Source organism: Mastigoproctus giganteus, chromosome 2 (assembly GCF_048544385.1).
Source record: "Mastigoproctus giganteus isolate SK-2022 chromosome 2, ASM4854438v1, whole genome shotgun sequence".
NCBI lineage: Eukaryota > Metazoa > Arthropoda > Arachnida > Uropygi > Thelyphonidae > Mastigoproctus > Mastigoproctus giganteus.
This window is the reverse complement of record NC_143576.1, coordinates 111,641,378-111,653,593: the sequence shown is the minus strand read 5'-3', so window position 1 is coordinate 111,653,593 and position 12,216 is coordinate 111,641,378. Positions and strand designations below refer to the sequence as shown.

At 36.7% G+C, this 12,216-nt stretch overlaps 1 protein-coding gene across 1 annotated transcript in view; it reads right to left on the bottom strand.

Moving 5' to 3' along the window:
• The window catches only part of LOC150089496 (dynein beta chain, ciliary-like), a 1,205,440-nt gene that overhangs the window by 235,686 nt on the left and 957,538 nt on the right, over positions 1 to 12,216 (bottom strand). Inside the window, 1 exon segment of the mRNA XM_090390004.1 lies at positions 6,680 to 6,850. Coding sequence (XP_090246130.1) covers positions 6,680 to 6,850 — 171 coding nt within the window.

The following is a 12,216-nucleotide window of genomic DNA, read 5'->3' as shown; positions in this document are numbered from 1 at the left end:
CTTTCTTCGTGGCATTACTTTACCAGGGGGCCTTACTTTCTCCTTTCCCTTTTTTCGCTGCCTATTGGGGAATCTTGTGTCAGGATGGCATGTGTGTGTAACATGCCATCCTGACACAAGCAAGGAATGACTGCAACTCTTGCAGAGCATGCTTATATAGCTGAAAGTAACAGCTGATGCAATATTACGTCATCGCCTACGCATGCCAATCTTATCTGATGCAATCTGTAAGAAATATTGCCATATACTTACATTATTCGGATGATAATTACAATTTTAAGGGGTGGTGATGCACTTTCTTTGAACACCAGTGTATATGATTATATTATATATACTCTCTCTCTCTTTATATTCATATATATAAATATGGGCATATAAACTTCTCCTTATACCAACAACTCTCAGTCATGGCTCATAAACAAGATTATTGCTCAAACCTATGACATGTACTACCTTTTTACTCATAACATGACTATTTAATCTTTTAATTCCACATATGCCCTTATATCACAAAAAGATAACTCACTCTCGCTCCTCCTCCTTTCTATCTAACACCATTATGTTTCGTATATAAATATACTCAGATCAATCTAACTCACACTATCCATAGATAAAGTTTAATCTGTCAGGCCTATGTAATACTATCTATTAAATAGTATCAATTATCCAGGGGGACTTCCTTTCTCCTTTCCTGCTGCCTATTGGGGAATCTCAGCTCCTGATCCTTTTCATATGGCTGTCTTCCTTAGTCTCGGTGTTAGAATCTGCTTGGCATCCATACTTAGAAACACTGTTGAATCCTCCACCTCTAGAAAATCAGGTAACCTACAGTTGGCATCCTCCCAGTAGTTCTACTATTAAGACGAGGCTCAATGCTAAGTGGAGTATTCTGCTTCTCACACATGCTTTCTCCATTGCTCACTGTCAGCTCATACTTCTCAAAACATTCATTTGCCACGCAAGATTTTCTTCCGACTCTCCCTAATTATTTTTCACTTCCTCACACTTTTACACCAAAACTTCTGCACTTCTACATAATTTTTTTCTTTTAACTTTCCCACACTTTTCTCCTCAAACCCTCTGAACTTTTTCAAAACTTTTTTCCAACTACCTTTTCCTCTCTCATGAGTCTCTCTCCTGCCATTCTCTATTCTCTTCTTTTGACCAATCATTTTTCCTTCAAAAATGTTCCTCTTCTCTCTCATTTGCTCCTCTCCATTTTTCTTTGTCCAGGCCATGCCCTGTATGGATGGGCCTTTTCCCATGGAGTATGGAAAATTAGTTGCTGAGATGTTTCCTTTGGCAGCTATCACTTAACGATCTCTTCCTTTACCCTTTCTGTTCCACACTTTAGCTGAAGTAACTGCCCTACAGTTATATGGGGCATTTTAGGGTTGGCCTTTTTATTCCTTCCACCGAACTCATACTACTGGCTATTCCCCAAACTCTCTGGTAGAGGCCGAGAGTTTGGGGAAATTCAAAGGTCATCTGGATAGTACTTTCGGGTAAGGGAAGCACATAGGATGATAGGTTTAATTTCCTTTTTATTTATTTTTTATTTTATTAATTATTATTATTTAGTTATTTATTTTTATTTTTTTGTTTTTATCATTGTTTTGTTCGGATTTATTTTTTTTTATTTTTTATTTTTTTTTGGCTGGTGCAGCATAAGCCATAGGCTTTCTTGCACCATGCGGCCGTTACTAATACTAATACTAATACTACTAATACCATAGTTTCAAGTTGGCTCATTTTCAGGTAACCAGCCCTCTCTCCCAAGGTCATTCTTTAATTATTCTGTTTTCACATGGACCAGCTTCCATTAACAGTGTTATACACCACTCCACTTCAAAGGAAAAACTGATGGAAGTTTCAGATAAACAAGCAATTTGCCCAAAACTACTTTTCTTTATATTTACATTCCGTCAAAAAGAAAAAATAAAATAACTTGTAAGGTTGGTATCTTACACATTTTATTAATTTGAATAGGTTCTTTTAAATTTGATTCTAGTAACCAGTGATCACTATAACTGGCACTTAGTGTATATGATATAAAAATTATTTTTTGCATCCAGTTCCTTTGTGACCACAATGTACTATCCAATCAAAGTGGCCAGAAAAGATTTCACCTTAACAAACCCATGCTGTGTCTGGAGTATAATTGCAGGCTTGTCCAGATGATCCTGCATTACTTCTTTAACTAGTAACTCCATTATTTTCCCTGGAACAGAATTTAACTAAAAGGTCTGTAATTACTCATGTCACCCTTTGATCCCCCTTCACTTTTAATTTGGTTTGTGTTCCACTAAGCATTTGCATTAGCATTAGTAGAGGCACATGATGCAAGAAAGCAAGCTTATACAGCATCAGCCAAAAAAAAAAAAAAAACAATTCTTCCCATTTCACTGATCCATTCATTCCAAATGTTTGTCTAGTTCTGCCTTGAAATTTATTTAAGCTATCAACTTCCACAACAACAGATGGAAGTTTGTTCCAGCAATCAACTACCCACTGGCAAAAGGCAAACTTCCGCACATCTATTCCACAACTGTGTTTCCTCAGTTTGAATCTATGCACCCTCAGGTTTGTAATCTGAAGGTGCATAGATTCAAACAAAATCATTACGCACCCTGTTACAGTTTGATAAACTTCTGGCATTTTCCTTCCTTAATAACTCCTCATGCATGTATCCTCATGGAAAAAAACTCATTCAGTTTGTTTGCGATCGGAGCAGGATCATCAGAGTCAAACCATCGATTGAAGTGGACCAATCTGATTCACCTCCTTCCTTTTAGAATTTATATAAGTAAAGAAATCCTTGCTATTTTTCTTAGCATCCTTTGCCAAAGATTTCTTGTAATCTCCTTTGTGACTTGATTACAGACTAGCTTGTATCTATCATAGACTTCTGTGTCGTCTGACAATTTATATGCATCCCATTGCATATTTATTCTCTGCCACGAGTCTTGTTGGTTCATCTGACAACCATTTAGGCCTAAACCTAGAACAGTATTTCTTAGTTGGAACAAAAAGCCTAGTAGCTTCCAAGATTACTTCCTTGAATGCTTCCCATTTAGAATTTGCTGTTGGTAACATCATCAGTTGGTCCCACTGTATAGAATTTAAAAACTGTCTGAGATCACTCTAGTCACCTTTACGAAAGCAAAATCCTTCCCTTTACCCTGATGGGTAATATATCTTTTAGTAAATCTAACATCAGTACACTGCAATCACTGCCATCTAGTGGTTCCTTTATCTGTAAATTCTTAATGCATGAATAATCACTGCTGATTATCAGATCAAGGGTGTTACTCCCTCTTGTTGACTCTCTAACATGCTGCTGTAGAAAACAATCATGAAATAAATCCACAAAGGCTTGCTGGTGAGCAAGTGACCAACCCACAAGTTCCAGTCTATATCTGGGAAGTTAAAATCCCCCATTATAAGACACTCTGATTTACTGGCTCACTCTATTTCTCTGTATAATTGTTCATTGTACTCATCAGAATCATTAGGCCTATAATAAACTCCTATGCTCATTTTTGCTTTCCTAGTGCTTATGTCACACCAAAGTGCCTCAACATTGCACTGTCGATCTATGTCAACTGGATGCATTTCCTTAGAATTTATGTTTCTTAACTAACAGCATAACCCCCTCCTCCCTTCCTATCCTGTCTATCCTTTCTGCATACATTGTACTCCCGAAATTCCAATTCTGCATCTCTTATATCTGTGTGGCACCACATCTCTGATATCCCAATCTGATATGCCTTGGATGTCTTAACCAGCACTTCAAATTCATCAAATTTATTTAGTATACTCCTAGCACTGGTGTACATGCAAGTATACATGCACCTGTTCTTACTCTTAGTTACTCTAACACAGCCCATGTATTTACTTGTTTCATGACCCCCAGCAGTTCCTGAAGCCCCCAGCAAATGGCTTTCTGGGCTGCTGCTCATTCCAATAGAAGCAGAAGAATCATTTCCACCTCTGCCTGCAGCTAGAGGTGGTGTATGGTGTGAGCTTGATTAATATTGGTTGCTTTGGGATTTAATTGTAAGAATTTAATAATTTTTTTTGTAAGATTTAATGAATTTTTTGTACGATTTAATTTAATTTGTATTGTATGAATTTAATACTAACAAACAAGGTAAACACTGGAATTTTTATCTCATCACATGACTTGATTTTACTGTAATGGACATTACAGAAAAACTTTCTTAAATATGCCTTCCCCCCACCCCGAACAGCTGGTGATTAACTATTGGCAGTTGTATCAATATCTAGAACTTGAACAAATTTGCCGAGAGCTGGATATAATGAGAAATGTTTTTTAAAAAATAAAATGTTCACTCCCAAAATGCATGACAACTGGGATAACCAAAAGATTTATGTAGGATATGTCTTAATAACAAAATTAAAAACTTTTTTTTAACAATAAGATTTTAAAATAGTAATATCCTTACTGTAATAAACAGCATTTAGGTCTTTAGCTTGTCTCCTTAAATGCAGTCCACAGGTGGACTGAATTTAAGGAGACAGAATTTAAGTAGTAATATTTTTGGCAAGAAAACCAAGGTAAAATATATTTTTTTTTCGAAAAGTTTATCCTCATGTTACATACAAGTTCTCAAAGGTTTTGATTTTCAGATGCCATGAATAATTATGAATATGCTTTAAACTGTAATTAACAGTGAATATTTCAACATTTTATAAAATATTTGGGAGTATAACAACTGGAATCCCTTGTGCTTCAATAAAAAATATCAAAAAGTAACTTATTAGAAATGGATATTAGTCAATGTGTTTAAATTTTTGAACAGTTTTTAAACTATTTTAAATTTCATAAGAAAGAGTTCAATATACAAATTAATTAATTTAATTTATACCACATGTGCTGTACATTTTCCACACAATACCTTATATTTTTTTTAATAAAAACATTTGCAGTTTACTCTGTAGGAAACTACTTTTTTGTTTCAACTACTTCAAGTAATAAATATCAGAGTAATAAAAAAAACTCTGAAACCTTGATTGAAAAGGCAAAAAAGTAGAGGTTTCTATTACCTGAGATTTCTTTCATCTGGGATAGTCTTGGTCCCAATTCACCTCACATAATCAAGACCACAATTTATCAAAAAGCTGCTTATTTATTACTGGACACAACATCAGAAAGAACAGCAAACAGTTCCCCTGGGCAATAAATCAATTGAACTATTCTAAACAAAAATCTAAAGAAAATACTGCTGGCAATTTGCTCTTTCATTTGGTGTGCTCAATAGTATATTTTTGCAAACATATGCTTTATATAGTATGCTCTATTTAACTGCATACACAGATTAAATAGAGTACATAAAAGCTGAAAACATTTCATTCTTACCCATTTTACTTTAAAATGTGATGCTTTATGAAACTGTGTAATCTTTTTTTTATAAAGATTACAAGGTCAAGATATGAATTTATAAATCAAATGTCTATAAACTGGGAGCTCACCCGTGGTATAATTCAATCATTTTGAACATGGAAAAGCACTTTTTTGATCTGGCACATAAAATCATTAAATTAATATATACAATATAAATTCATATACAATCAGAAACTGGATTTAAGTCACTGGCAGTTATTCTACTTTTAATCATATTGCATATTTAAAACCATTTTGTGTTTCAATCCAAAGTGATTCTTAGCATCAAATTCCAAAGTATTACACTACTGATTGACAACTGTTAATAATGCCACTATTTAAGCTTCACCTTCCACTGATTTTTTTTTTACTTTAATTTTTCTTTAATTTTTTACATTGTATATAAAACTTTCATGCTTTCAGGTAGCTTCATGAGAGTATAAAATCACAAACATTCATTCCAGTATTTCAATGAGTTAATTTTTGTACTAATTTCTTACAACATACATTATCATCATATTTCTATATTTCTGCACAGGCCTTCTTGATATGTTAAAAAATACTCTGCAATCAAACACATATGAATTGCATGTTGCATAAGCCAAAAAAATTGGAACACTATGCCTATCATCAAATAGTGTCTAGTTTGGAGGAGGAGAGGGGCTTGCCCATCAGTGAATCAGAGAAAGTTAGGCAAAAACATTTAAATGAATTGCCTTAGCACCACCTTTCTGGAATTTTTTAACTGAATATTCTTTAAAATATCTGTTTTAAGTGGCCAGTTTTGAGATACTGTATACAAAAATTAACTTTTTATTTTACTAGTATTATACAGGTTCACTGAAAAATATGAATACAAAATTTCATTATTATCACACATAGCTCTTGATTTTTTAAGGAGTCCTTATGCGCTGTAATGTAATAACTAGATTGTATGTATAGCTTAGCTTAATTTTCAGCACTCACCTCATGAGGTGAGTGCTGAAAATTAAGCTAAGCTATACATATGATCTAGTTATCACACATAGCCTAATTATCAAATATAGTTTCATTTCCAATCACTGGTAACATAAATAAATAAATATATATATTTTTATGCACATGTAGAATTAATTCTCTAGTTCAATAAAATTGTAGTTACATTAATTAAAATGTATGATATAATAAAATAATAATAAATCTATTGAATAAAATGAATATTTCCACAAAGTGTAGACTTCCCCTTTTATTCATATTAAAAAATATAAAAGTAATAAATATATTATCAATTACCTGAAATGCCATGTGTGCTGTGAAAGTGAGTTTGTCAGCTTCGAATAAACCCTGGGATACATGCCAAAATACAGAATATGTAATTGAATCATTTAACTTGGTTATTCTTTGTTGAACATCACTTGTTCTCTCTGAGGAATCAACAGCCTTTTGAAAAATATCAGTAAATTCCTAATTTATGACATTAAAAATACATGGAATTATACACACATGACAGTAAAAGTAAAATTTACTGAAAAAATGGATTAACAGAAAAGAGAAATGTAAAATTTTAAAACAGATTTTTTTATCACATTTTGGAGTGAAATTTACCTTTATTTGTATATACAAATTTGTATATGAAACGATTTATTTAAAAAGTAGTCATAAAATGTGAATAATATACAATTTACATAAATTGATAATAGCTCATATCACTCTTCCATTATTCTGTCTTGGGGACACTCTAGTCTCAGTCTCTCTCTCTCTCTCTCTCTCTCTCTCTCTCTCTCTCTCTCTCCCTCCCTCCCTCCCTCCCTCCCTCCAACGATAGTTATAACTTATGATGAATAATAGTCATCTAAACTTAGTTATAACTTATGATGAATAATAGTCATCTAAACAAATAGTCATTATAACTCCAACGATAGTTATAACTTATGATGAATAATAGTCATCTTTAGATGACTATTATTCATCATAAGTTATAACTATCGTTGGAGGGATCACCAGAGTGATCAAAGTGACTACCAGACTGAACCGATGGCTCGGCACATTGTCATCTTGGAAGACACCATCGTCATTTGGGAAAAAGTGTAACATAGTGGGGTGTACACAGTCAGCAAGCAGCTGATGATAGTGGAGACCAGTGATATGTTGTTCCACATGCACTAGGGGTCCAAGTTCCTGCCAGTGAAACATGCCCCACACCATACAGTTGTATGGTGTGGGGCATGTTATGGTGTTCCTGCCAGTTGTATGGTGTGTGTACACCACCTACACTGGCCTATACTTTTGATACCATGCATAATGGATCAAGAGCTTCATGTTGTTCATGCAAAATCTGTACACGACCATCCATGGTGGGGAGTAAATAACGTGACTCATTGGACCAGCATACCTTCTTCCAGTTGCCTAACATCCAACTTGCATGCTCTTTGCACCAGGCAAGTCTTTAAAGCTGATGAACCTTGGTTAGGAGAGGATGCCGTAGGGGTTGTCTGCTGGTATAGCCCATACATGTGAGCGTGCGATGCATGGTCATGCCAGTTATTGTTCCAGGTTGCCCCATGTTGTATTGGGTAGTCAACTCTCCAACAGTGTGGCGCCTCCGTACCCAGGTGGGAAGGAGCAGCAGTGCGTAGCACATGCTTCTTGATTAGACCGGGGTTCGAGCCCGTCACCACCAAATACGGAGGATGCGGAAAGGTCAGGGAATGACCACCGCATATCCCGGAGCAATATGGCCTTAGTTGCTAATGCTCCTAAAAATCCAAATAACAAACAAACAAACCAACAGTGTTGCGTCTGTTAGCCTGTACAAGTTGTCGGACCTGGTGCTCACCTCTAACATCAACCTTTCGCTGACCTTTGCAGTTTTTCCGTCGGGTCATTATTTGGCCATTTTGATGCCAGTCCTGGTACACTTTAACTACAGTTGCTCTCAAACACCCCACCAGTTCAGCCATTTGGGAAATCAAGGCACCAGCTCATCGAGCGCCCACAATCTGTCCTTTATCAAAGTCCAATAAATCCTTCCTTTTACCCATCACGCTCGGAATTTTACTACCTCCTGAACCACTGACACCTTATCTATGCTACGTAGGTCGACTAACTCTGCACACTCGTACCTCATGTTGTCAACGGGTCGCATTCAGTTTTCATAGGGGTGGTCATAATTTAGTGATCACTAAGTGTATTATCATCAAATTGTTTCAATGCCTTGTCATTGAAAAATTCCTTGTCAGACAACAGCATAATAAATATAATTATCCATTTTAAGTAAATCAGTGAAACCTGTAATACATTATGTAATTTATTCTTTAAAGAAGCACGTAATTGCATTTATCTGAAAGGCAAATGAATAGATGAGTGCCTTCTTATTTGGTTTAAAAATTAGATCTTATCTTTATAAAAATGAGAAATACTATAATATTTCAAGGTTAAATAACATTAAATGAACAACCACAGACACGAGAAAAAATGGTAATGCATGATGTTGTTGTTATTTGGTTTTTAGGAGCATTAGCAACTAAGGCCATATTGCTCTGGGGATATGCGGTAGTCATTCCCTGACCTTTCCGCATTCTCCGTATTTGGTGGTCACGGGCTCGAACCCCAGTCTAATCAAGAAGCATGTACTACGCACTGCTGCTCCTGCCCACCTGGCTACGGAGGCACCAATGCATGATGTAAAGCAAACAGTAATGCATAAGATACTGAATGAACAATTCAGTATCTTATCAATAATGTTGATTATGGTTATAGTACAGTCTCAAAATAACTGGACAGAATTAGTTATGTGGATAATGCTATATCCCTATTATAAAGAAATAAATGATATAAATGTTATAAATGATGCCACTATGCAAATTATTTATAACAACAACAACCTAAACATTCATAAATTTTTTTTAGAGAACGTATGAAATTATATATATATATAATTAAAATCTGAATAACAACATGCCAATTAGCTCTGCAGTGATGAATATCACTTGCTGTGTGAATATAAGAGATAAAGCAAACATCCTTTACTATGCTCTGTCGTTTTTAAAACCAGGTGGAGAATGATCACAGTACTTATTAGTATTAGCCATATGATTTAACACTAAATTTAATTGGCTTGTGCAGCAGCAAAGCCTTGGACCTTTCTGCTGAAAATAATAAAATATCTATGTTGCTCTCTCCTCACATAGGTACCTATCTGGCTTACCTCTGAATTTACCCAATCTGCCAGACTCAACTCACCTTTGAAGGCAACTTATTCCAGTAATTAACAATTTGCAACTAAAAGATTCGAGTGGATTCCTCCAATCCACTCTAAGCCTCTTCTCCTATAACTTGAATTTATACTCCTATATCAGGAATAATTTATGAATATTTCACCCTCATTCATTTTACCTTCTCTTCTTAAACCCTTATACATCATATATCATAACATATCATACACCATCAGGCATCTCTCATATTGTGGAGTTATACTTCATAACCGTTTTGCCATCACTGCATCACTTGGGTACCCACCCACCCACCCACCCACCGAAGAAGGGCAAATTAGCCCTGAAACGGTGCCGTCTGGGTGGTGGTATCCATCTGAGAATAAGTAACATTAGTCTTCTACTCAGGTGAAGCATTACTTATTCGAAGTAGTGCAATATCATGGCAACTCGTTGTGAAGGTATTCACAATATGAGATATAACTTAAAATGATGCCACCTTGCAAATATTCTGTTTATTCAGAATTGGCTATGTATTAATGATGCTACCGCACTATACTTATACATACCCTTATACACCTTAATTAGGTTCCCTCTAAGGTGCCTAGTTACCAAGCTCCATAGCCTACATATTCAAAATCTTTCTTCATATGGGTGCCCTTTTATCAATCTCGCCAGATGCATTGTCCATCTTTGCACCTTTCAAGAAGTGTAATGTATTTTTACATTTGGCATAATTCTAATGTATTCATATTTGTGTGCTATCTTCCCAGATGATTGGGGCCATGTAGCATCTTAAACTGTCATAATTTATTTTCTTGGAGTTAAAAGTAATTTATTATTGAAAAGTCTTCTAAACATTGTGTTTAGGAGCCAGTTTTCAATAATAAATTACTTTTAACCTGATGTAATTGAATCAATGGCTTAGAGAAGCACTGATATGCTGGAGGCTGGTAAAACACTGCATTCATGATGTAGTCCAAGTGCTTAGAATGGCACAAAACATTGGCAAAGGTTCATCAAATTGTAGAAACTATGAACAAATCGGTTTCCCCGTTACAGGGATTCAAACTCTATCAGTAAATATAAAAGTAGGTTATTTATTTACTTTTTTTTCTGAGAATAAAAGTCTAGAACATATGGGAGATATACAGAGTCCAGTCACAATATTATGACCTCCCCCATCACAAATGCCTAGCAAATCATACAATGCACGTGTCAAGTTCACACACCACAAGCATATAAGGCTTGATGTTCGGCATTCGTGAACACAGTAAAAGCCTCTGTCATTGGCAAAGCACGCGACCTATCAGACCTGGAAAAAGGCACAGCGGACTTTGTGAAATGCTCACATGCTGCACTGGTGAAAGTGTATCAAGTTTGGAGTATGGGATAGTTTTGATGACCCAATGTGCCAATTGTGGAGCACCATGCACCATTGATCCCAGAGGTGAACATCGCTGAAACGGCTGGTCAGGACCGATTGGCATGCTACTGTTGCTCAACCGGCCATCCAAATGAACTGTGGGGCCACCAGAAAGGTCTCCAACACGACAGTCCAGTGAACCCTGTTGCGCAGTGGGCTCGGGAGCAGATGATTGGTGACAGCACCCCTGCTGATGGCCATTCATTGCAAACAACGCTGTCAGTTTGCACAGCAATACCGACACTGTTGTTGTTGTTATTTGGTTTTTAGGAGCATTAGCAACTAAGACCATATTGCTCGGGGATATGCGGTGGTCATTCCCTGATCTTTCTGCATCCTCCGTATTTGGTGGCTCATGGGCTTGAACCCCGGTCTAATCAAGACGAATGTGCTACGCACTGCTGCTCCTGCCCACCTGGCTACAGATGCGACTTACCGACACTGGACCCTAGCTGAGTAGCAACAGGTGGCCTTCTCCAATGAGTCACGGTTTCTGCTCCACCGAGTGAATGGACAGTGGCATATTAGGCGTGAAACTTCTGAGAACAGACACCCAGACACGATTGTTGGCAGAAGCCAGGCTGGTGGGGGCGGCATTATGTTTTGGGGAATGTTTTCATGGCATGGTTTGCATCTGCTGATACCTCTGGAGGACACCCTGAATGCAAATGGTTACCTATTGATCATTGCTGATCAGGTACACCCGTACATGTTGACCGTGTTCCCTGGGGGCAATGGTATCTATCAGCAAGATAATGCAGCATGCCATGTCACCAGAATTGTCCGTGAGTGGTTTGAGGAGCTCGATGAAGACTTCAAGCTATTCCCTTGGCCACCAAATTCCCCAGATCTTAACCCAATTGAAAATCTATGGGACCACCTTGATCGACACATCAGACGGATGGATCCTCCATCAAGGAACCTACAGGAACTCTGGGTGCACTGCAGTCTGCATGGTCAGAGATACCCGCAGCAACCTTCTGCGGACTTACTGAGTCCCTCCCACTGCAGCTGGCCCTGGTGTATGCTGTGAAAGGTGCATATTCTGGATACTAGGTAGGTTGTCATAATAATGTGATTAGACCCTGTATCCCTCATATGGCCTAAAGATTTGAAAGCAAATAATCTCTTAAACTGTAAAATATGGGGTTATTTCCCTTTTTCAATTTTAAGCCAACAACCTCCTGGGGGAT